General features: G+C 42.3%; 1 protein-coding gene across 1 annotated transcript; it reads right to left on the bottom strand.

Annotated features, from left to right (window-relative positions):
- Positions 1 to 773: 773 nt before the first annotated feature.
- LRIG2 (leucine rich repeats and immunoglobulin like domains 2) lies at positions 774 to 26696 on the bottom strand. Its single transcript, XM_069771257.1, has 18 exons — positions 26440 to 26696; positions 19807 to 19878; positions 19236 to 19310; positions 18604 to 18738; positions 17934 to 18077; positions 17658 to 17801; positions 16904 to 17047; positions 16503 to 16646; positions 13656 to 13736; positions 12740 to 12811; positions 12532 to 12600; positions 10941 to 11104; positions 9398 to 9718; positions 8185 to 8466; positions 7109 to 7558; positions 6457 to 6606; positions 4873 to 5154; positions 774 to 4227 (listed from the first exon to the last, which is right to left on the bottom strand). Exons 1-18 carry the CDS (start codon positions 26673 to 26675, stop codon positions 3998 to 4000), a joined length of 3195 nt encoding a protein of 1064 aa, XP_069627358.1. The 5' UTR covers positions 26676 to 26696; the 3' UTR covers positions 774 to 3997.
- Positions 26697 to 26901: the final 205 nt, after the last annotated feature.

The following is a 26901-nucleotide window of genomic DNA, read 5'->3' on the forward strand; positions in this document are numbered from 1 at the left end:
CCTGCATGTCAGGCTGCGTGTACACCCAGCTCTCGTGAACCTTTTCCTAGGATGCAAACTTCACTTGTCAGCAGGAACAGAGGATGAGGCAGCTACAGGAGCTTGGGTTAACCTGGGAAAGGCTACACAGTGCTGAGAGCTGTGAACAGGTAAAATGGTGAAGCATACAAAACGGAGCACAGAAGAGCAAAGGTGATTAATTAGCAGAACATGAACCAGCACAAGAATACAGCAATAGAAACAGAGTAAGTTATTCAAAGGAATAAAAAACTTACGCTGGCTTTTAGGAGGGATGGTAGCTGGTAGGGTTGGAAGCACGCACCCCTCCCCTCCTGCAGCAGGTATGAAGGGGCACGCTCTCACCAACTCATTTATGCTGACAGTTTGTTGCCAGAAAGAAAATCTCTTTGGTACTTCAAAGGATCTGAATAGGAGGAGGACAGAGTTGGGAGCACAGTGATCTGCAAGTCTCCTGGCCCAAAGTCAATAGCACCATGGGAGAAGTACCCACACATTTTCAGAAGAGTGTACAGGGTGTTTCCTACTGGAAAACTGAAATAAGAATCACAGTATCAGAGAATGGTTGAGGTTGGAAGGGACCTCTGGAGGTCACCTCATCCAACCCTCTGCTCAAGCAGGGACACCTGAAGCCAGCTGCCCAGGAGCATGTCCAGATAGCAAAGTTTACTGTATTTTTTTCCCTACAAAAATTAAATATCATAGAACAAAAATGAATTATTTAATCTGCAAACTAACAAAGTTACACTGGATGCTCAATGTATATAGCATTTTATTGAATGAAGGTATATTACAATAGACAAACATATATTACACATGCTATACAAAATATACATTCTTATGTGAGAAAAATATAAATAGACACTAGGAAATAGCAATAGGGAACAAGAGCAGTTTTGCTCACACTGTCTTATGAACCCCCGGTTCCTGTACTGTTAGTACTTTGGCATTGATTGAAGAAACTATTTGTGTTTACTGAAAGCAGAATGGCCACTCTGTCCTATCTGCACCTCCTGGAGGAAAGGGGAAAGAAGAGAGACCTGATTTTTTCTGCAAGTCTACCTAGGAAGTTTTTCCACAATGCTAAGCACAGCAAGGTGTTCACCTACTTACAAGCTTCAGCTATTTACAACCAGCTTATGGACTTTAAAGAGATACCATTGCTCATGGAAGGATGCAAATGTCCTAATTCATAATGGCAGCTTTTATAGGCCAATATCTCACAGAAATCAGTGCAGCTTTAGCTCCTAAATGGCTTCAAGAGCTAGCACTTCAGTTTGTTCTGGTGCAGTCAGCATGAATTTTAAAGCCTTGGTCCTGGCCAGGCACATCTTACATACCTAAAGGGAATTCAATCGCACTAGGGAGTTGTGCCCAAAGTACACCTAAGGTCTAGACATCCACAGCTGTACTCTGACAGATCTGTATTAGCTCAACTCCACAGAAGAGATGAAAGTAACAAGCATTTGCCAAATGGCAATGGGAGACAGAGCAGCAGGAGGGGTGCTATTTTCCCACTAGTGGGCAATTGTGGGTCTCCATGTGCCAAGAGGCACTCTGCCACAGCAGCCTGTGTGAGTATCTGGAGAAAGCAGCAAGCAGCCCAAAAGGATGAGACTTTTCTGCTGCTGTAGTTTCATGACATGACCTTTCTCATCTGGATTTAAACAGACAGTACTGGGTTCCTGCAACACAGATAACTTTGGATTGAAAATAAGCACCATGTCTTAAATCCTGTCTGGAAAGGAAAAGCCTGGAGGAAATAAAAACAGAAAGGAATGAACTTAAGATTCTTCTTTTAGCATGTATGTTATTAAAAAATTTCAGACGTCAGAGCCCAAAAAGAGTTTCACACCTGTGTTTTTTCTACTTTACCCAAAGATCAAGGACAATTGGATCCTCTTCCTACTAAAGCTGCTGGCTTCCAAAGCAACCATGGTTGCTTTGAGAGCATGGTAAAGAGCCCTTGATAATATTTGCTCATTTGCATAGATCTATTATTCATGCCCAAAGAGCTGTGGGAAAATAATAATTATTCCCATCATTTCCTCACTCATTTACTCAAATAATCCACAGTCTCAAAAGTTTCAGCTGTGATTCTGCATGACTGCATCTGATACTTCAGTCACACCCCCTTCTATCTAGGAATGGATCAATGGGAAGTCTTACATACCTCTCTTGGGCTGGTCCAAAAAGGTATTTCTGTCTTTATAAAAATATACCACACAGCTGTTTTGATTTTAGTACATATCCTACAGCTTGGAAAAAATGCAACAATGACTAGGAAGACAGCCCCTTGCTCTTCAGGCACGAGTATACAGCATAATGTTGAAGAACTCTAGCGCTGAGCACAACATATTTGCTGAAAACCCATCACTGATAAGTCTTTAACCCTTTCTACACAATGGTGCATCTTCCCAGGAGAACAAACTTTTCAGGAAGTCTTTATAATGTTCTTCCTCCTAATTTTGTCAGGCACATCCCACTAACTAATGAAGTTTGTGCTTCCTCTGTCTCAGCAAATACTGATTTTCAGTATTGAATGGTTCCCTGCGTATCGTTTCATTTCTCACCTGTCAAATATTTAAACATTTTGGCCACGCCACGGTCTGGGGAACTATTAGAGAGTTCAACAGGGCAACAATTTTGCCTGATATTTTACAACAGAAAAGGACACAAGTGTTTCAAACTACATATGCCTCTTGCCTGTGCAGAAGAAACAGAAAGTCCACAGTATAGTTCACTAAGCATTTATCTAATGCTCTCCCAATTTATCCAATGCTTTTCATCACATTCTTTTTATAAGTTCACATAACTGTCAGCTAGGAAGAATACATGGAGACCTCTCTGCAACATACACAAGACTCTTTTTAAAGAGAAAAGCTTAGATAAACTTCTGAAACAAACCACTCAAAACTCCCCCCTTATAGCTATTTTACCAGATGACCAGAAGGAAACATTTTCTGTACTGTTCTTTTTGTTTGCTATTTACAAGAACTTCTGGGAAGTTGGATCTTACAGCCTCGAATACAGGTTACCACTGCGTGTTAATGCAGGGTCTGTTGGGCTTCATGCTCTCCTGGACAAGACAGGTGCCTAATATAGAGATTTAAGGACCCTCTCAACACCAAAATGGGTCAAACTTGGAATTCTGCTAATGTCATGAAACAGATCAGCTTGCAGTCAGGTCAGCCAGGCTTAATGCATACAGAGTTGTATGTAACAATGAAATTAATCAATAGCACAATTTCACCACATACCAATAGTAAATTCACTTCTTTCCAAAACAAAGACAACTCCATCCCCTCAGAAACAAGCTTTCAGTCCCACCAAAAAAAACCCCATATGGCTTGATATGCAGCTGTCAAGACTAACAGTATGATACATACTTTGGCATAATAAAAAATATATTTACATTACAGCCAACACATTTATATGCTTAGTGTATACAAAATATTTATAAATGCAAATTTATTTACAACTAGAGTCCATTATTCATAGGAGAAAACAAGCCCCAAAGTTAGACTGGTCACAGATGCCTGCCAACAGTCTAAGGAACAAAAAGCTGGCCAAGAGTTTTATGCTTACAGTTACTGGGGAATTCCATGAAGAGGCCCTGAACATTTGTTTTCAAGCAGACAATGCAGTGTGAAATAGCTATGCATTCTTGAGAGATTTTCAAAGCATGCACCAACACAAAGGCTGCTTCCAACATCAGAAAATGCATGTTTTAATGCTATTCTCTAGATATCACTAATCCTCCATGTGTTCTCTGTTGCACATTCCCATTTTCTAATACACAGAAATCCAAGGAAAAAGGGCATGTGCCACCTCCTCCTAGGGACTCTGACTCTGTTTAGTCAGCCTGTAATTGTAGACACATGTACACAAGCATCTTTGGCCTTGGGGTTAGTCCTGAGGTAGTAAATACAAAAAGTCAGTTGATACGGATTTGCTTTCAAGACTTCATTTTAGTGTCTTACGTGGTTTCACTATAGTCATGAATGTTCCGTGTCCTATTAAAATCAAAGTTATGTTCACGTAACCTGTGGCAAGGTCTGGGTGAAGCAGCTTGTTCCCGGTCACTGTCAATAATGCCCTCACTTCGAAGAGGTCGTGGGGTCTCACGGGCTGACTGATGATGCAGAAAGTGTGAATGAGAGAGCGCTAGGTCTTTGTTTACTCCCCATAAAGGAAGCTGAAAAGGTTCTGAGGAAGAAAAATTATAAGATGAACAGGAGTGAGTTCATGATAAACACACTCAAATTTTAGACAGGTATTTTGAGTTGTGCGACTCAGCAATAACAGTCTTTCTGAGGTTTTCTCTATTTTTGAGAGCACATTTTACTGGATGCTCTCCCTTTTCAGCAATCTGTTACAGTAACCAGAAACAACACACACAGTTTCAGTGTGAATTTTTAAAAAGGCTACCTGGAAGGAAGTCAACATAAAAACAATCAATCTACAAAAAAATAAAAAAAAAAAATCTTTCGGAGTTCCTTGAGACTCAGGCCAGCTCCAACTGCAGGGCTATTGGAATTTCTTATGTGAAGCTTTAACTCTTAGCTAATAGATGTCCTTGAAGTACATGCAAAGGATCACATTCCACAAGCTTTAAGAGATGAACTGCAGATTAAGACAGACCATCTTTTTAACATCACCCTCTTCAACTCTTGGGTACTGGATGCAAACTGAGGGCTAGTTCTGAGAACAGACGGTTAATAAACAGATGAGTTACTCCACAAACTAAAGCTACTTGAAGAATTAGCTGCGTGTCCATAGTGAAGGGCAGCACAAGGAAAGCCAGAGTTATCAGGGAATACAAAGCAACAAAAGGGAAAAGGGGACACTCACCATTAATCTGCTGGGAGGAGATTTTCTTTTCACTTATTTTGTCATGGTTGGTAAGGAAGAGAGACATGTCTCTGTCTGCTAAGAGATTATCAAGAGTACTGGTTTCATGCTGGGTGCGTGCTGTATATGTTTCCTTAGGCATCTGCACCATCAGATTGGGGAGAGTTTGATCCAGGGGGTCCTCTTCTGTGATGTAGGCATATGGACAGTACTCTCGTGTCCTGGAGTAGATGTTAGCGTTGTCATAACAGTCTGAGCAGATCACCAATGGCGCTGCACCACCTGATAAACACGATGGAAAAATGAAATACTCTCAAAGAGGATAAGGATGCTTGATTTCCATAGACTCTTTCACATCTTCGCATGATCATGTATTACAGCTGTACAGTTTGAAGGGCCTTTATACAATTAACGTGGTAACAGAGTACTCAGCTTGACTGTTTACTGAAGAAGTCACATGACAAATGCTCTACGTCCCCAGCATCAAAATTCTCAATAGCACTGCCCTTCTGAGGCTGACCAGGGGAAAACCATGGACATGAGCAAGAACAATCTTATGTTTGCTCTCCTGTTTCAAGGGCAAAGGGGTTCCACGCAGGTCCAACCAGCTTGGGCACCAAGCTGAAACAGCCCTGGAATCAAGCTAGAATACCTATCCACATAGGCTCACACTCTTATACCAGACTTGTACCCTGCATGCCCACACACCTGAGAGCAGATGGTAAAATGGTCATTGAGATGAGCTGCTTCTCAACTCCTTCCTGACACAGATGCTAGTGTAGTAGGACTACAGACTAGAGGGAACGGATCATGGGACAGATGTGAAAACTTACACTGAAGGATCACTTTTGAAAGACAGTCTATATAAGGACCGGATGGCTCCTCAGCATTTGGATGGTAAAAAATAGCATGTCTGTAGACTCAGTGACACAAATATCTTAAAAAGCATCCAGACAAGATAGGGACATAGTGTAGACCCTTTAGTTGTAATTTTAGCAAGTGGACTGTATGTCTCACAGAGGCAGTAATTTTATGCCAAGGACAAAAGGTACAGCAAGTCATCTTCCAAGCGAACTTTATTTCCACCTCTATCGCTTGGACTCTTGAGATGCCAAAAGAGAGAAACAGCATAAAAATCTACCTTGACATTTAACCTAGGAATTCTCTAATGGCATCCCTGCCTTGCTGAACAGATCACAAAGCCTGAAGCAAAGAGCCTCTGGAGGGAACTGTATTACTCTGGCACCTGAAGGACAGCAGTCATGACATCTACATGCAAAGGCACTCATAGCAGCTGTGAGCCCAGACATTGCTGGACCAAAGATTAAATGATACGCATGGAATGCAGAAGCCTTGATAGCACAATATAAACAAACACTAGAACAAAAACAGGAGATGCCTCAAACTCAGAATGATCAATGGAAATTTTCATATTACCCTGAATTCTACTCTAGGACAAGTCACCTTTGATGTTAATATGCAGTATTACGCTGCACTGTGCAATACTGCCGCCAGCTACGAGGACTAGACTGTGCACTGGCATCCTGCTGAAACACAAGTAATACACGTGAGGGCTTTGCTTACCATCTGTGCCTTTATGCACGTAGCTACCGGCTGGAGGCATAAGCTGCTGATGGCTTCCTGCCTCTGAGTTACTGTAGCCTTCCTGAGGCTCTGACAGAGTTCCTTGGGAGGACAGATAGCTGGGAATGTCTGCAGGTAGGTTCATCTCCTCTGCAAGGCATAATTAATATCGATGACATTAATAGCTAAGTGTGAAGATTTCAAGGTAGTACCAACACTATTACCCACATTAACAAAAATGTCATCCAGAATTTCAACTTGCATATAGTTATCTTTTTTTTCCTACCTCAGTGACTAAAAATCCATGTAGCTATTTCAAAACTAACAGGGCCAGAACAGCAATTTACATGCATTATTCCAGGTCCTGAAAACATTTGTAAGTTTATTCAAATATTTGTTTCCAATCTTCACTGTTTTCCCTCAATGTAGAACAAATCTACTGTGTTAGGAATAAAATCAACACACTTTTGATATTTTTAAAAAAAAAACAACTCAAAAATGAAGAAATTTGAGCAAATCCCCGAAGGAATTTTAGAAGGAAGTCTTCAGTTCTTCAATCTTATCCATCTGTAATGAATCCAGAAATCTCACCACTCTTAACAAGTGTTTTGGTTTAAAAACAGGGCTGAAGACTGTTGCTTTTGCACCTTACCTGTGTTAGTGATGCTGTAATCTTCACTCTTCCTTCTCATGTGGTAGATCACAATAACCCATACCAGGGATGTTCCCACAACACAGCACACCACAACAATAATCACAATGCCTATTGTTGTCCAGCCATCCTCCTCATGGACAATGCCACTCTGGGAAGAATCACAATTTGGAGAAGCCAGGACATTTAGGTAAATATGGCCACGCTCGGTGCCCAGTGTGTTGGACATAATGCATGTGTACTTCCCAGCATCCTCTAGTCCAGCATCCACAATGATAAGGAGTTGATTTGCTGCAGCAAAAAAATGCCGTTCTGTGACTGTCAAAGGGCCATCGTCTTTAGTCCAGTTGAGGCGAGGGGCAGGACTGCCACCAGCTATGCACTGCAAGACAGCAGTTTCACCTCGGGTTACCGTTCTGTCTTCCAGGGGCCTAACGAAGGAAGGAGTTTCTGTGACAGTGGAGGAAAAAAAAAAAAATTGTAAGGCAACTTCATTGTGCAACACCAGTGTGTACTCCATGACATTTAAAAATCTGTTCTTACAACCTGAACCTAAACTTGAGCAATGAAACGCAGGATTCAGGAAATCCTATGAGTTCAGCTCTTCTGTGGATCACTGCAGCAAATGCAGGTACAGCAAACATCCCCAAAATTATGCTAGCCACAGTCTGCTTTATGTATTCCAATTCTATATTTGCGTATGACCATAAAGTTACAAGTCAGTGTCTTCAAAAATTACTGCACTCTAGAAGGAACTATCCTTCCATTATTACTCAGCATAGTTCATGTTAAGTGTGACTAAATTTGTTGCAAGGCAACACAAATTGTCTATCTAGTCTACACTGCTGGATTGAGATATGTCCCTCAGTTCTCTCCTGCAAAGATAATACTAACTTCACTGGTCAGCACGGTAGCTTAGCTTCTAAAGCTTCACTGTTCAAAAATCATGTCAAGTGCTGCTCTTTGTACTATAACTTCACTCTTTAGGACTTAAGCTTGCTACTTACAGATAAGCTACACTACCACTGCAGAAGTGAAGGGATCCATATGCAAGCACAGATTAGCACACCACTTACCTAACACAGTCAGTGTGGCATTTGCTGACAAACCACCTGCAGTGTTCTGTGCCATACAGCTATAGATTCCCATGTCTTCTATTTTTACATTTGCAATAAAGAACACATCATCCTCAGGCATGACGTGCATCCTTCTCTCTCTTGCAGCAGGGAAGTCCGTGCCACCATCTTTCTGCCAGGAGATCTGTGGAGTAGGGTGGCCCTCTGCAGCACACTCCAGCCGGGCCATTGCCCCGGTGCGGATAGTAAGATCCATGGGGGTTTTCAGGAAAGAAGGTAGCTCTGGATCAAAGGAGACACAGTTTCAGTATTTTCAGCACCAGGGAAAAAGCAGCAAAAGCTCCACAGCACAGAATATCTGAAAACAAACAAATCCGAAACACACCTGTAGTTCTCCCTAAGAGAGGGGCAGATTCTTCTGAAGAACTGCACAAGTTTTCAGCAGTCATTTCTAAAAGCCTATCCTCCAAGTTTAAATACAGTACCTACAGTGTTCATTTAAGATGATCTGAAGGACATTTCTCATGGGGAAAAGAGAGGGAAAAGGTTTAGCCTTCTTAAGCCCTTTGTCATGCTTTTTCTTCCCTGGTAATAGGGAAGGTGAACTTCCATCTCATCAGTCCAAGTCTGCATTACCTGTTCTGGGCAAGCAAGAGCAACACAGGCACCTCCGCTCTCAGATACAACAGGGATCAGCGGTCTACTTACTGATGTGAACACTGTCTTCTTACCTCCCTTCCCTCAAGCCAAAATAAACAGAATCATTATGGCTAAAAACAAAGGACTTCATAACTGATTTTTCAGAGTTTGTTTCCAGTCCCACCGGTTATTTTTAGTTGAATCTTCCCTAGCTTTACAAACACATAGGAAAGGTGCTTAGTTCTGAAGAGACAGCAGAGGGAGCTTTTAGTTTAAGAGACTTCTACCTCCATTTAACTAGGTGAACGACTAATTGTGTTAGTTATAATGAAAGCATGGGAGATATCTGCCTCTTTTGAAAAGTGAATGGAAGGCTTTTCACCCACAAAAAAACCCCAAACAAACCCCAAACATTTATTTCCTGCTTTATAAAAAGATATTTGATACTTCTAAATACCAGTAAGACAGTCTTGCAAGACTATTTTGGGCCAGCTCTAGTGAAAAATAGACTTGTAGCTATTCAGGTAAAGCTTTAGGTTAGAAGTGTTCCTCCTTTGTTACCATTATTGCTTACCATTGACAGTCAGCTTGGCTTTGTTGGAATAATTAGAGCCAAAGTGATTGGTGACAATGCACTGATACCTTCCTTCATCAGTGAAATTCACATTGAAAAGGTGCAGGACAGTGGTATACTCGACCACCTCACCACTTTGCTGCTGATATCTGGCAAAATTCTCAACCTCTGCATCATACAATACTTCACTGTCTTTACGCCAGGCAGTGGACATGGGTGAATCACTGCTGCTCACAGCAGTGCAAGTCAGAGTCACATTCATGCCTCGCAGAGCAAAGGTGGTCTCAGGATGCACTCTTATCTGCGGTTTAGGGAAATTATCTGAAAATAAAAGCACCAAGATTAGTTACTTTCCTCTTCAACTTGCAATAAATATTGCAAGAAAACTCACTCAAAAGACAATGTAAGCAGAAAGAAAGCTTTGGGAACAGATGTCCTGCTTGAGGTGCACATATTCAGCTGTTTTCAGTTGGAAGTCAAGCTGTGAAAGAGGATTAGAACCACAGATAGCCGTACAGACTAAGCATTGAAAACAAGCAGCGTAGAAGCATGTCTTGAGGAGCAGAAGCATGCCTTGAGGAGCGCCCTGCATTTTATAGCAAGTTCCAGACAGTTGTACATTTAGATCACACACAAAAGCCATGGTCAGCTGAAGAGCTAGGCTATTTTACGGAGGACTGAGACTTATTTTCAGATAGTTTAAGTATCTTGAAGAACCTTTAAGTTCTACAAATACAAAGCATAGCAAGCTGGCAGTTCACTCTATCTCATCCCACTCAATGAGAGTTACTTCAATACCTATTATTTCAGCAAAGACATTTTTGTAGGCACACACAGCGTTCAGTGTCAGGCACCACGGTGGTAATATTAGAATGGCGAAGTGGGTGCTTGTGCCTACATGATGATTATTGTAGCCTTTACCACCAAAAGAATGAAAGAATTGCATACACACAAGTAACACTTATCAGACTGCTCACCCGGAAAACGGAACACCAGACTATTTCCAGGCCTGCCACAGACTTCACACATGACTCTGGGCAAAGAGTCCCTCAGTTTTCCATCTCACAGTTTGGTTACAAAAATAAACAGGTTTATGTCTGAAACTGTGGTGGCAGAGACCAGATAAACATAACAGATATGGAGCATCAGAAAATCTGCAAGAGTATTAACTACTCTAGCCTTGCTGGTATGGACAAGAACCAATAAGGAAGTGTCAAACAGCGCTTCCAAAGCTAAAGGCATTCATAAGCAGGGAGAATGGAAGCATAATCAGTTTTTAACAGTAACCTAAATGAAAACCAATGCAGTCTCACAGAATTACTCCCTCAGGTTAGCTTCAGTGCTCAAATACAACAAAACAGAGCAAAGAGAAACAGAACTAAATCCCGAATTCCAAAGCAGACCCCATGATGTACACAGGCCCACATATGCATCATGGCCAAGACCAAGTACCTCCAGCAGTGCTACAGCCAGATTTCAGAAAGGCACCTGCACAGACTTGTGTTACCATGTTTTTATATCAAAAGTCATTAAAAATACAAACCACAGACAAAGTCATCAGGGTCCACACTGAGAAGGCTTTGTCCTGCTAACCATTCAGGATGAGCACAGCTAACATTTACAGCCTGCTGTAAATGGCTGTCAGTGAGCCACTGTGGCAGCCATTTCAACTGGCAATCACAAAGCAAGCTGCTAGTGTTCAAAATTCTGCAGAAACAAGGCAAAACAAAAGTGTGATTAAAGTTTATGTATTTCACATTCCTACACGTGATTTCATGCAGCAAAACAACTTAAAGCACATACATTCAGTAATTTCAAGATTTCCAGTATTCTTTTATGCCTACGGGTATTTATTATCAAATGTTAGTTACATAGGCTATAAACAATCCAGAAAAACCTTCCCTCCATGTCAGCATTAAAACCTTACATTTCTTTTTAATTCTGAAGAAAATAACCTTGGATTTTCAACTTCTAAAAAAAATATTAAGCCTGTCTTTACAATTATCCCATACCTCTTTAAAGCAATTAAAAGGAACATAACACTGCAGAGCAGCTCTACGTCTCAAACTAAACATACTTGCCATTAGGAAAGGAGTATAAGCCTCAATACTCATTTTCATGCCAGCTAATAAATATTTAAGAATGAAAGTGAATTGTTTTATACAGGTATCTACTGCAGATCGTTTTCTCTGCTCCACAGAAGAACTGCAAACAGGAAACAATGATGGGTCACTTTTTCCCCCACCATCTGATTTCAAAGCTTCCTAAATATTATGTACAAGTATGACTGACTGGAGAAAGTCCAGCATTTTAACAAGAAGTGATCTGCCACTAGATGAATCCAGTAGTGAGAGACGAGAGGCATGCAAACAAGCCACAATTCTATCCTGCTGTTTGCCCATGCATACCAACAAATCCTCACTTTTAAGATACATTAGAGAAGGCAATGAAAGTCTTTAACACCTAAAACGTGTCTCCTCAAACTGGCAGATCTTGCAGACTTAGTCCATCTAGCCAAAATTAACTAATTGAGTAACAGTTTTAAAACAGATTACACGATATTCAGAGACTTTATCTCAGAGACATGACTGTGTTACAGTAGGATTAGTCTTGGGTGTAAAGGTCACTTCACATTATAATACTTTAAATGTCTGAAGATCACAAGAGGCTCTAGCAGCTTAAGCATCCGCTGAGCAAGTAAAAATTCTTGTCTAGTTGTGAATTTCAAAGTCTTTCCCTAGCCCCAAAAATGGGAAGACAAAATGTAGGTCTTGCTAACCCCTCTGAAAGATTCCTGATGAATTATTTCTTTTGTTCACTGTCTACATGCCAGCATGTGCTCAGCTTGCTGCAAACCCGTAAGATATGAAAACCAGAACGGTTCAGCACTGCAAAAAAAAAAAAATTATTTTCTACTAATTGCAGCTAAGGAAATAGAGGTGCAGATTTTATCAAACCTTAAATCTAAGTATACTGCTACCGACTCTGAGTCGATAATTTACCAGCATTGCTTTAAATATTTCATAATGAAAGCAGACACACTTCAGTCAACTTCAGCCAATCCTACAATGGCTGAAGGATTCTTTACAAGGTAGGACTTGTAAAGAATCTGTAAATAATTGTCATGAACTTACAGCTCCTTCAGGTGAGCCTGGGCAAATGCATTTTCTTGGATGGACATTACCGCATTGTTGCTTAAATCTCTGTAAGTTAAACAAAGAGAACAATAATGGTTAAGTATGATTTCATATGCTACCTTCACTTAAATTTTTGAAAATTTGACAGAGAATACAAGACTGAAGTTGACAAACAGTCAGCAGTTCTACAAAGTAAAGTACTTACAGATGTTCAAGTCCTTCAAGACCAGAGAATGCTTTTTTGGTAATAGACTTAATCTGGTTTCCTTGCAAGATTCTGAAAGACAAAGCCCCCCCCAAACCCAGAAACCAGTCTGAATGTGAATATGATCATAAATAAGACCCAAAAGAACTTCCCTATGATGTTTAACTAAGTATTTTCTAATTCTAGCTGTGCTAAAAGATCAATACTATTTTTTGAGCTTAAAGGCTCAACTAGTTTTCCCAAGAACAGGGTTTCTTTTCCATTCTCAACTTAGAGATCTGGGTTAGAGATGTGTCAGAAGGTAATTTAAGACAGCAGAATGAAACAGTGATAAGTAGAACTTGGGAGTGGAGCAATAACTTCCTAAATCGGCCACAATCACATTAGTTCCTGAGACTGCACGCTCATACCAAGCTGTTTGTTATAAGCAACGTCTGTAGCTCCACAGGATGGAGCCTTCCACAAAACACATGGCACTGGATGAAAAGTGCAGTCTAAGTACCAAAAAGCTGTTAATTCAATAGTGTTTCATATTTGCTCAAAAATACTTTGGTTTGCTTTTTTTTTTTGGTAAGCGATAACTTCTACCCAAACTAAAGAACCACAAAAAGTGACAATCATCACACAGCAGGACTGGGCTATTCAACAATAAATGCAGTCAAATACTTATTCTTAATTTCTTCAAATTGGTGCTGCTAGGTGATCCAGTGCTATACAGATCCAATGCTCCTGAACATGGAACCCAAACCCCTATCAAGAGGTTGTAGCACACAAGTGGAAACACACTGAATACAGCTGCCAACTAGAAAGGCTTTCTGCCTCATGCCACTGATTTACAATTACTCAATATTTTGCACTCTCCCTCTACTCCGTGTGCCTGGGAAGTACTGCCATCTCAATGGTTTGTAATACATACAGTTTATCCAGCCTGCCAAGTCCCACAAATGCTTCATTTGCATCTTCTATGGCCCAGGAGATTTCATTGTTCCGCAAGTCCCTGCAGGAGAAGAGCTTTCTTATAAAGAAGCCTTGTAACATCATCATGACCATTGCTAGTGGTGAGCTAGGGAAGACAACTTACTGTTGTACAGGCCAGCTATGGTGTTCTGGCACAGTATCACCTGGAAGGTCTCAAAAATCTTTTATAAAACTAAGCTTGTCAGAAGATGAATATCCCATTTCAGAGATGCAAGGGAAAATAGAATTGTTCAAGATCAGTGCCGCAGACAGAACCACAAACAAATTCTGCAGTACAACTTCTTGATGTGGTATTTAAGGAAAGACCCAGTCTGACTAGCACTTGTCATGTGATGGACTATTTACCAGAAGCTGGGAGAGGCTCCTGAAGCAAGTTGGTTCATGTAAGTGAATTAACCAATACACTAGTAGCATTAATCCTCCTGAGTAACAGGCTTATAATAGCATTAGCATATTAAGAGATTACACACAGGTTACAGTGTAAAGCTGCCAGGCACAAAGTAGTAGATTTTCAGAATGAAGTTGATATTCTGCTCACAAATCTTGTTACCAGCTAATGGGATTTCTGTTTGACCTCTGCACAGCACTTCGGCCCCTCACATAGAAGAGCGGTCTAAACAGCAAAAGCAATCCAGCAATATGGTTCAGAGAGGATTAAATGCTTTTTAGAGAGAAGGAGAAATAAATTCAGCTGCATTTTTAGCCCAAAAGGCATGGACTGAGCCAAGAGTTTCTGTCAAAACCACAGTTTTCATCTGATTTGATACCATTGTGCACAGAAGTCCCTGCAGACAGGAGTGTGTTTAAAGGAAACTAGACCAACGAAAAATAGTCTGTACAGCATTTTACCAGATATTATATGCATCAGCTTGATGGAGCTTCCAAGCAAGTCAAGTGACACAGAAAGCTAGCTACATATACAGGCAATTGTATGCATCATCTCATATAAACACTTCTTTCCTTGTGCTAATGGCAGAAAAATGAAGTATCTGCTTTCCCTTGGGCAAGACTGTAAATTGCGTAGAAACATCCTGGAAGAGACTGGGATCAACCTCCAGGACATTGTCAGTGGTAACACATTATTTTCTTATTTTTCTTACTTTGAAATACAGAAGTCTTGTTCTTAACACCACACAGCAACCATTTCCACAATTAATATATATACACTTTAAAGTTTAGGACAAAAAGAAAAGAATTTCATGATTCATGCATCACAAGGTCTTAACAAATATGACCTTGATACTTGCTCACATTAAGTATTTTCCTCTTTGAAAATTATCCAAACTAAGGTACTTGACATGGATGTGATCTAATCAGAAGAACAACTAGATGAATAATATGCCAAATTTATTCCCAAATTGCTAATTCTTGTGATTATGAAACTTGTTTCTAGAATTATTTCCAGGTCTGCTTCAGGATTTTAGATTGTGAATGCTGGAGGGGTCTCAATGCCAAACTGCTCGCAGTATTATGAAGTAAATAATGCAGTAAGATGTAAAACTTCAGTGCTATTCTTAGATACACCTTTAATCCCATTTTGCTCTTATTACCTTGTAGTTAATATACAGTTTTATGATTTATTCTCGTTAATTAAAGCTACATTGCAGAATAGAGGCAGGAGCTGAACATACAGAGAAATATTTATGTCAGCCTTAGCATTGAAACAACCAGTATACAAACAACAATGGAACTAATCTGACAGCAACACGGTATCTCCTGTTGTTTGAAGTATTTTTACACTCCACTACTCAGACCACTTAGCAAAATGAGTGAGAAACCCAAAAGAAAAGCCCCTCATTGTGTGAGCTGAGGAGTTGGCTCCTCATGCTTGGCTGGGCACAAATGCTTGGAGCCTTGTTAATCACCACCGCCCTCTGTCCTGCGCATTCCAACCCCGAAGCAAATGGCCAGCCTCTCAGCTGTTGACGCCCCTGAGGAGCCCAGGAAAACCTACTAATTAATCTGCTCTTGTTCTTTTTCATGCTACTCTAAATCTAAGAAATTAGTTTTAATTATTTCATTAAAAGGTTGCATTAAGGTTAACAGAATATGACTGCTTACATAAATCTCTCTGGCAAGTTTGCTTATTTAAGCATTTATTTAATGAACTGACAGAGGGGTTATAAACTTTCACTCCTTTCTCAACTACCATTGTTTAGGATGATTACAACTGTTCAGATCTACTTGGGACACTTTTTTTTTTTTATTAAGAGCCAGGATTGCGTCTTTTCTTGTCAGAAATGTCCAATAGCTGCAGCTGCTATGAAAAGTCCTGGCAAGCGCAGAGCTGTGCCTCTGACAGCAAGAAGTAATCCTACACCCCTTCTATACGCTATGCCTATGACTTCAGCACAGAAGCAGGGTGGGCTAAACCGTACCTTCCACAACCAAAAGGGTTCACCACTTGGCTTCTGAGGTTCCAACCCTAACAAAACCCTCTGGAATAAACAAGAGGTCCAGGCTGACCATTCACTCCACAACTGGCATTCATACTATCCACACCTTCTCAGAACTGGTATAACATGCAACTGGGCACTCAAGGTCACCAAGCCACTGTTTCTTATCACCACTAAAATTAAGTGGTTGGTTTGTTTTAGCTGGGCCAGAATTCTGTTATCTCAGCAGACCAAAAGATTATCAGCCCCGCCATACCTGCAGGCAGGACAGCACACAACAATGCCAAAACACTGATCTCAGGCTTGCACGGTGCAATATTCATTGTCTTTATTTCCAAAAGCTTCAGTGCATTAAACTGAGATTTCAGCTAGAAGTTTTCTGTACTTACAAGGTTCGAAGATTTGTCAGACCTCTAAACACACCATCAGCAATGTGACTAATGCGATTGTCACCCAGGTTTAGTTTCTCCAATAAACCAAGTCCCACAAAGGCAGACTCCTTGAGGCGAGTTAGCTGGTTGTACGACAAGTCTCTAGAAACATTGAACATGCACTTTTAAAGGCAAATAGAGGGGGATTAATTATGAAGATACTATTGAACTTAATTAACTATTGCATTTTGATTAATTTCTCTAACAGAACACTTAATAAGTAAAATCCACAGCATTACCATGGGCCTAACAAGGAAATTGAGTACTTCCTTTGGTAATTCATTCTTCCTACATATGTGCTATCCAATCTGTTATTGCAATATTACAAAATCCCCAATGAAAAGCAGCCCAGGACTTACAGCTCAGAAAGTCTTTGGCAGAACTCCCATGCATCTGGACTGATCCTGTTAATGGCATTCTGGCTAACATAGAGTTGTTGCAATGTCCGCAGACCATACAGCCAGCCCTTGTTTACTTCTGTTAAGTTATTATGTTCCAGTTCTCTAAGGAATTAGAAGGAAAAACATTTGCCAAATAGATAATCAATGAAACATATATTTACAAAAATTTCATCTTGTGGATCTCAAAATTATTTACTAACACTAAGCCTTAGACAACCCGAAATACATGATTATATTCATTCCACTGAAATCAAAAGAACGAACTAAAGTATATGAAGAACTGAGTAACTCAACAACAGCTGCAAAGATCCAGTGGCAGGAGCAAAACTGTAATCTTTGTTCTCAATGAATACTTTTCAAAAAATCTTTTGCTAACACTGCATGGCACACCCTTGCGCTATCTCTGTCAAACAGTCACACAGCAAAGAACCATCCCATGTTATGGGGAGCGCAAATGAAAACCACCAAAAAGCAACCTACAGAATCAAAGCATTCTTGATCACCGACTGGGAAGAAGTTGGAGAGAGAGCCAATATCCTTCCACCTCTGAAATAACCAGACATGATACCAAAATAATGGGGAAATACAGATATGTATTTCCTGTGAAGCTCATCAATATCTCAGTACAGCCTTGATGTAAGGGAAGCCATACAGGACACAACCCTCCACAGCTAGAGTCCCTAAAAGAAATTCCATGACTAGGCATACTCACAATTCTTCTATATTACCCAGGCCAAAGAATGCTCCATCCATTAGTCTGCTAATCCCATTGCGCTGCATTTTCAAGGATTTTAAGGACTCCAGTCCTTGGAATGTAAGGCTTTCCACTATTTTAATCCGGTTCCTTTTCAGTTCCCTTTTATAAAGATGACATTCAAATATTAAGACATCTTTCAATAAGCACCACTTTGTGAAAGTCAAGGACATACTGAGATGAATGACACAGCTGCAAACACCATGTTTTTAAGCTTTCAAGACTGCTACTTACAGAAACTGCACATGAGGCAATTTGAAGATCTTTGGTGGAATCACGCTAATCCTATTTCTGTTCAGCTTTACCACCATTAGTGAGCTAGATAAGTTATCAAGACAGCCTGCTTCTAGAGTAGTTATTCTGTTGTTACTGAGATTCCTAGGAAAGAAAGAGGAAAAGAGGCCTTTCAGAACATGGAGAATTTTATGAACACAACTGCACAAGCACTTCAGAGCAACCACTTATTATTAGAACTCAAGTTCCCTGTGAAGTCACATCACAAATCTGAATGGTGGTATACCAAACTAAATCATTTTTCCCAAAGGAATCAGTGCTAGGAGCTGATTTTTACTGCATGCCCATGTTTCAGTTAGACATGGTTAAGACAGTGTCAACAGTGATCTACACAAAATAGGCAGAAATCTTTCATGTCCCTGCTGGGTGAAGTACCTGCACTTTGACAACAGCAGTTACTGTTTTCCATACTGTTTGAGAAAATGCAATACAGATCGGTATGAAAAGTATTTTATTTCAAGCACATTTGTAGCTATGTTAAGGCACTGCTATCAGTTCAAAGCCATGCAAGACTGCCTACTTTAAGACAGTAACTTAGAGTAGGATGAGGTCTTCAACATTATTGTTGTAGAGCCAGGAATCCCAGACATAACAGATCACTCATACTTACAGGTACTTCAGTTGCATCCGTGGAAAAGAAGAAGCTTTAATTTCTGAGATAAGATTAGAACTAAGATCTAGATTTTCCAATGAAAGGTAAACTTGGAGTTGCTCAGCATTTATTTCTGGAATGGTGTTGTGTACCCTGAAAAATACCAGCAACAAATACGATTATCAAAACATCCCATCCTTCAAGTTGCACAGCTGAAACAGTTACAGGATTCTGTGTATCAACATTATTACAAGCCTCTTAAATGGGACACGTAACACATACTTCAAAGTGTTGATTCCTAAAGCAATACTGAAAATCCAAGAGCTATTTGCCACCTTGACATATGAATAGATTCAAATTCTGGGGCCTGTAGCTGGGCTGTTCCTTGTGAGAACTGTCACCCCTAGGCTGAATCCCTCCCCTTCAAAGCTGCCTGCCTTGGTTGACTGCATTTTATTGGTAATTTAGGGTGACTTGATTGTCTAACTGATTTGTATTTCTTTAGAGAGTGCTTACATATTCCCTAAAGCACTTAGATCAGTAGTATTTCAAGACAAAAGAAGCTATGTTTTCCTACAACTTGATAGCAGAACTCTAATAAAATTCTCCCATTTGTTAAACAAGAAAAAGGCAGACAAGCTATTACTTACAATGAGAGAAGAGTTATATTAGAAGTTGTTTCTCCAAAATATGGAATTTCACTTAGCTCATTGTAATTCATTTTCCTTAAAAATAAAAACAAAAAAGATTATTGGCACTTCAAAGAGAAGCAACCCCCTTCTGTACACAGCAGAAATAATTCATATCACAGAACGCATTTAACAATTTTGTTATGTTAATAATACTTAGTAGCTGACAAAAGAGATTCCCTAAAAGCTTAAATACTAATCATTTGAACCATTTAATACGAAGCATACTAGTTTTTACCATTTTTGTGAATACTATTACTTCTCTTTAATTTAGAATCAGATTTAGTCAAAACAAACACTTCCCATTTCTTTTTAAAAATATCGGTCTTGTAATCTTTAATGAAAAAGTTTTCTGCTTACAAAGCATCAGTTTTACACGTAAAATGTGTTGCCAACATAGAGCATCCATTTTTAATTAACTGACACTGAATATTTCTACAAGTCAGACCAGATATCTAGACATGCAATGAAACGCACTAATTAGAATTAGGTAGGATATCTTTAGAGTTTATCCTCATAAAAAACAACTTACACTTCTTGTAGTGTATGAACAGACAAATCAATGCTCCAGTTGGATGACAATAAATGATTATGACTTAAATCCCTAGAGAACAGAGAGAAAAGTTATTCTACTCCTGGAACAATTAAAAAAAAACCCAACCCACAAACATGTATGCTTTATTCAACCTAAAAGTTTTAAACCACATTTATCATACATACAATTCCTCCTTCACCAAAGGAAGAAGAGATTCCTCCTAGCTTCTTCTAGTGGTCACTCACAATAAAAGTCTAGACAGTTCTATTTCTCTACTTGAATCAAATAACTTCTTGTTAAAAAGGCTTCTTGAAAGAAAGATCACACCTGACCAAAACATTTTTCCTTTAAATCATAGCTTTACAGACAATACTTGCGTATCTTTCTTACAAAATGCCTGTTATTGAACTGTTTCCTGTAGCAACGATCCCCATTTTGTCCGCCTGCCCAGCTTTTCAAAGACGCTGACTAGTCAAGGCAGGCTTATTTTAAAGGAACAACATACACACTACACACAATTACCAAACAAGCTGGAGGGGAGAGAAACATGAGGCTGGGAAGCTTACAGAAGTCATGCTTTAGTGCCAGTTGGTTTTGCTTATAGGAAACAAATGCAGGAGTTGGAGTATTAAATGGGCAAGAGAGTCGTTAAATCTGGTTTGGTTTTAAAGCCCATACTGGATGTTGATGCTATTCCCATTGCTTTAACTTTAAAGCAGTATTTTACTTTTGCCTTGGACTTGGTGCATAAAGTGTTACAGGAAAGGGGGGGGGGGGGAGGGGAAGTCCACTTCTGAGAGCTAACTCTTTGGGCAGGAACTATCTCTATTTTGTGACACGAGTCAAAGCATGACCAAAAAAAAAAAAAAAAAAATCACATTTATGATGGAAACCTGGTTCTAGCCATACCAGTGAGGACGGACAGACATCAGTCCAAAGGGTGAAACCAACTCATCTTTTTGATGCCTTTCTGGCACAAGTGCAGAACAGAGACGAATCCCCAAAGCTCATGCTGTCGTGTGTTGGAACAGGCCTGTCACTGCCATCGAGCTCATGAAACACGACTGATATCCTCACCACAGTCAGAAAACTGCTGATAGGTGCATATATAACTGGACACTGCCTATTAAATCAAAAAGTCTGTCTCTGCTAGCTAGTTGTGCCTATCTGTCAGCAAGGCATCACACTTCTCACTCCATTTCCAATTCTGATATCAAGGACAGAGGTATAATGAGCTATTTTCAGCAAAAGCTGTTCACCTCCTGATGAGCTTCTCTGATAAGGTCCTGTATCACTGATTCTTTTTAATGATTACAGACATAGCACAGTACGTATTTACTACAGCTAGTTTTCAGATTATAAGGCAGGCTGCAGCTCTGCTGACACAGGAGACAAAATTATCCTTTAAGAACAAAACTACTATGTATCTGTTAAAAAGAATAGTAGAGTGTAATTGATCACAGTTAAAAATATTTCTGTTGACAACCAGGCTCAGGCAGTCAGGGCACCCACACGCTTGTCTACTCTTGCAACAGCTTTGGGCCCGTGGTAGACTTCAACTACCCCAAGGGTCAAACCTGTACAGACACGAAGCTGCCCAAAAAACATGACTAGGGAAAGAAAAGAAATTGTACCGATGCCCTGACTTAAGAAGGGGTTGCAGTACAAATTTAACCCTCGCCAAGTACCAGTAAGGATCCATCGGTGGGTGTTAACGCTGCCACAAGAAACCTCCATGCAGGGAAGACTTGCCGCTAACCAGAAGACAACCTGAGCAGGACCTGGTTTTATTCACCCCAGTGCTCATGGCACCAGATATACTTTTGGTCTGTAAGAGCAGAATCTATTGGGAGAGAGCAAGGACTTGACAGACTATTTGTTGTTAACTTCCACTCAGGCTCAGCAATAAAGATACTGTTCTAGCAATGAATTATTAAAATCCTGGGTGTCATGGCAAGTCAGACGGTTGTTAATGTATTCTTTTAATTACATCAAGATGTAAATTACGCAGATACAGCAGCAAACAGGTTTGCAAACAATTATTTGTTCCTACAACTTAAAAAAAAAAATCAAGAGAACCTGGAAAAGAGAACAATGCATATGCAGCCGCTGAACACCACTCTGCAGGCCTGCTCCCTCAATATCCCTAAATGCCAATAACACATAAAACCAACCGAGTATGAACTGCTCCTAGAGCAGCCTTCCCATGTCAGGAGAGGCTGAGCGCTCAGGACACCCTCTCGGTCCGTCTGGATCCACCCTGCCCACCGGAGCCGGAGCCCAGCTCAGCCCCAGAGCTCTGGGCATGCCGAAGGAGCCCGGCACGGCCCATGGGAGCCATCAGACACACACAGCAGCAGGGGCAGCACTGATCCCAAATCCCAGAGGAAGACGACTCTTTCCTGGATCTTTCAAACACGCAGGCACCCAGCCAGTGCTGAGGAGACTAATCTTGGTAGCAGTGGGTTTAACCAGACCCGGAGTACTAAGCCACACTATTTCCAAAGGACCTGAGCGCAACATGGAGGAAGGATGAGACAATGGACACAGAAGACAGTAACACACTCCTCAGGGTGTCCAGATAATACACTGATGAGCAAAACCATGCCGTGGGTGCTGAGCCAGACCAACCTGTGTGTCAGGCATGGTTAGCGGGCACTGACAAAGATCTCAGGAGTCAGATTAATATGCAAGAAAAGAGAAACTTGATTTTTCTAAGGCTTTCAGGAAGAATATAATGTAATAGAATATTTCAGTTGGAAGGTACCTACAACGATCATCTAGTCCAGCTGCCTGACCACTTCAGGGCTGACCAAAAGTTATAGCAAATTATAAAAGGCATTGTCCAAATGCCTCTTAAATACTGACAGGCATGGGGCCTGGGTGATGAGGATCTGCTAACAGTAAGCTATCCCCCACCCCCAGCCTACTGTCTTACAACTAAGTTAGAAATTAAGATTTTAATTTAGAAAGCCCAGGCAAGTATTTTTCTATTATTACTCAGATTTGGACTACAACAAAGATTTCATTAACAGTAAGTCCCCGTTCAAGAAGTTGGGTATAGTTCATACCTAAAACAGTTCTGACATTATTTATATCTAGTTACTGTTATTGATGCTTTTTGAAATAGACTGATCACTAAATACAAAGTGAAATATATTGTCTCATTTTCTGCATTTATAGTTCAATCACACAGCTAAGATTCCTGCTATCATGCAGAACCAGATATAATTCCCTTGCTCTAAAAAATCCAAAACCAAAGAACCCGTCATTTTAGAAACACTTGCATTTTTGCTGAGGCCCATGTTATGCAAGATACAGAGCAAACATGCAAAACTTTTATTTTAGAGATTCATCTGGTATTGTATATAAAATCATCTAAACATTCATTTTGAGCTTAAGTGGTATTCATCTCAAGTAAATAAAACAGAATGCACACACCAAACTGATTACTGTATACTTAGTCCTGGAGAACGATCTTAATTCAGCCCAATTGAGCATACCCACTTCCTCCCTGTGGCGCTGTGCTGGTAAAGGTGTTGATGCAGCAAGGCAGCCAGCCATTTGAGCTGAAAATACATAAGCTCACCCAAAAAACCTGTTGTGAACAGAACTTGCTGAACTAATTAACTGATACCTATTCTACTTTTATTCATCGTCTCCCCAGTTACCAGGATACATAAAACACACTGTCAGGCGCTAGTACAGGACTGGAAGGCAGCGACCACCAGCATCATGCTTCCCTTTCCCCCTACAGATGACTGCCCTACAAACAGGGCTTGCATCCCTTGTTCTAAAGAATGTAATGTTAAGATGCAGACATATAAAAAAATATTCAGTAACTCCTTGACTTCCCTACCCTTTTCAACACCCACCAGGTTATCCACAAAACATATGTAATTCAGCAGGAAAAATGAAGTTACAGTTGCCTGAATACTTCCATCATGAAAACAAGTTCTGAAGGTACTCTCCTGGCCTTATTAAAAACAAAAACCCCAAATAAAACCAAAAACCCCACACACTGGAAGCATCACCTGCAAGTAGTTTGAAAGAGTTAGGAAAAACAAGAATTTTTAGTCCTCAAAGTTATGTGAAATGATATCACAGAACTAAGAGGGAAAAGCACATGAAGGACTTTTTCATGCGAGACAAATTAAGCTTTGATTAATTTTAAACAGCTTGTATGCATTATAGCTCATTTAGATTCAGAACTGCTAGAGTAGTCCTAGTGACGAAAAAATGTCACACACACACTTCATGTGCCAAAATCCTGAAAGCCACAACAGAGAACATACACGGAATGGATTGAGAGCAGCCCTGAGGAGAAGGACTTGGGGGTGTTGGTTGACAAGAAGCTCAACATGACCCGGCGATGTGCGCTCACAGCCCAGAAAGCCAACCGTATCCTGGGCTGCATCCAAAGAAGCATGAACAGCAGGTCGAGGGAGGGGTTCTCCCTCTCTACTCCACTCTGGTGAGACCCCACCTGCAGTTCTGCCCCCAGCTCTGGGGTCCTCAGCACAGGAAAGACAAGGACCTGTTGGAGCAGGTCCAGAGGGGGGGGCCACAAAGACGATCCGAGGGCTTGAACACCTCTACTGTGAGGAAAGGCTGAGGGAGTTAGGGTTGTTCAGCCTAGAGAAGAGAAGGCTCCAGGGAGACCTTACAGCAGCCTGCCAGTACCTAAAGGGGCCTACAAGAGAGCCAGAGAGGGACTTTTTACAAGGGCATGTAGTGATAGGACAAGGGGTAATGGCTTTAAACTGAAAAAGGGTAGATTTAGATTAGATGTAAGGAAGAAGTTCTTCATTGTGAGGGTGTTCAGGCACTGAAACAGGTTGCCTGGAGAAGTTGTGGATGCCCCATCCCTGGCAGTGTTCGAGGCCAGGTTGGATGGGGCTTTGAACAACCTGGTCTAGCGGAAGGTGTCCCTGACCATGGCGGGGGGTTGGAACAAGCTGATCTTTAAGGTCCCTTCCAATCCAAACCGTTCTATGATACACTTAATTATTGTTTGCAGCACATGTCAGATTACATAACATAGCACAGCGCCAGCACCACTTCTTCCCATTGCATTTTGTGCCAAGCAGTTTTAAACACACCCTCTGTCAGCTTGGAGAAAGATACAAGTATTTGTTGAAGCTTGAAAACTTGCTCTCCAAACAGCATGGATATTGTTTTGCTTATTAGCCTCCTGATGAACTGCCAACTCACTTTTCCGGGCACTGACACCCTCCCTGACAAGTGCTAATGTTAAGATATCCTCGTACCTTTCTAAACATGAATGGTTTCACAGACAAGTTAGTGGTATTTCTGTGCTGAAATACACATTTTCTCTTAAACATTTCCAGTTGCTTACCATGCAGGGAAAAAAAAGAACTACAGAACCACAAAGGGGCAAGAAGGTGACAAGCTTCCTTAGACATGCCCAGTTTTTAATACAGATCAGACTCTTGAGTCCTGCTAGAGGAATGCCTGGAGTTAACTGAACAGTGGTTTGTATGTTTATACTATCTTCCAAAGAGGCTTTTTTTTCTCTTGGTCTGGAATAATGTTACTTCTATCAACCGGGAAAGACGATCACTTCAAAGAGGGCCTGAGAACTCCCCTGTGCACAGAAGAGGGACTTGATATCCCTCATACTTCAGCACCTCTTCCACCTGAGTACGCTGTAGCCAAAGGCGACAAACGCAATGGTGACTATAACAGTAATGGCCAAGGAAAGATAAAGGCATACCGCACTCGACCCGTGTGAACACTATTTAGCACACTAATTAAAGTCTTGGGAGCAGAGTTGAAGGGTGGCTTTTCGTTCTTTTGTCATTTTTTTCAGAAAAGCAACGGCAGTAAATGTCAAGGGGAGTCCAGAATGGTTTTCCTGAGGGAGAAGGAAGGAGTCATCGAGTCACAAAGCAGCAGAGGGATGCAGAGGAAATCAGAAGCAGTAGGAACTGCCACAGCACCCAGCTGAAGTCAGGAGCCAGAAGTACTTCCAAGGACAATCGTAAGGGACTGCGTCCTACAGCCTGACCTGAAATAAACGTTAAGTCCTGGCTTGACTGGCTTTGCCAAAAGTCTTACTAACCACAACCTGCTTCTGCTTCACGCTCCTCTCAAACGTTACCGTCGCGTACCAGGACACGAAAGGCAGGAAAGCTGTGCCTCGGCGACCCCGAAGCACGGAGCCTTCCTTCGGGCGCTTGCTGGCACAGCGGGGCCAGACCCTCCTCCGCTCCTGCGGTTTTGGCTCGGCCGCTGCCGCTGCTCCTGCGAGCCAGGCTCCGGAGCCGACGGCCGCTTGTTTCCTCCCCCGCCGCTGCAGCACTGCCCACGGCGCTCCGGGCCCGTGAGAACAGCCCACGGACACCGAGCGCCAGCACCGCCGGCCACTGCGGCCGGCCGCGCCCGCCCCAGAGCCACACCGCAGCGGCCGGAGGCCTCCCGCAGGCCCCGGCCTCGTACAGCCCTCCGCCGCCGGGCCCCGCACGCCCCCGCCGGGACGCCGCTAGGCCCAGGCCCCGGCCCCGCACACCCACCCCTCCGCCGCCGCCCGTTAGGCCGCGGCCTAGCGCACGGCCCGCCGCCCGCTAGGCCCCGCGGCCCACGCCGCGCCCCGCCGCGCTCACTCACAGGCCCGTGGTGCCGGCGGGCAGCGGCGGGATCCTCCGCGGGCCCGGCCCGCCGGGCAGGCGGTGCCGGCTGCAGTCCAGCAGGCCGCGGCGGCAGGAGCAGGGCGCGGCGCAGGGCTCGGCGGCGGCCGCCCGCGCCCACAGCGCCGCCGCCGCCGCCAGCAGCACCACCAGCAGCGTCCGCGGCAGCGCCCCGCGGGCGGCCCGCGCGCCCGGCCCCGGCCCCGCTCCCCGCATCCCGCGGCCCGGCCCGGCCCGGCCCGGCCCCGCGCCGCCCGCCCGGCCCGGCCGCCGCGACCCGCCCCGCCCCGCCCCGCCGCGCCACCTCAGCGCGCAGGCGGCGAGGGGCGGGGCCGAGCTCCGCGGGGGCGGGGCCGCCCATGGTGGGGGGGTGGGAGTCGTGTTTGCCCCGCCCCGTCCCCGCCTCAGCGCGGCGGGCGGGCGGTTCCCGCCTCGCCTCTCC

The sequence above is a fragment of the Haliaeetus albicilla genome, chromosome 26 (genome assembly GCF_947461875.1).
Source record: "Haliaeetus albicilla chromosome 26, bHalAlb1.1, whole genome shotgun sequence".
Classification (NCBI taxonomy): domain Eukaryota; kingdom Metazoa; phylum Chordata; class Aves; order Accipitriformes; family Accipitridae; genus Haliaeetus; species Haliaeetus albicilla.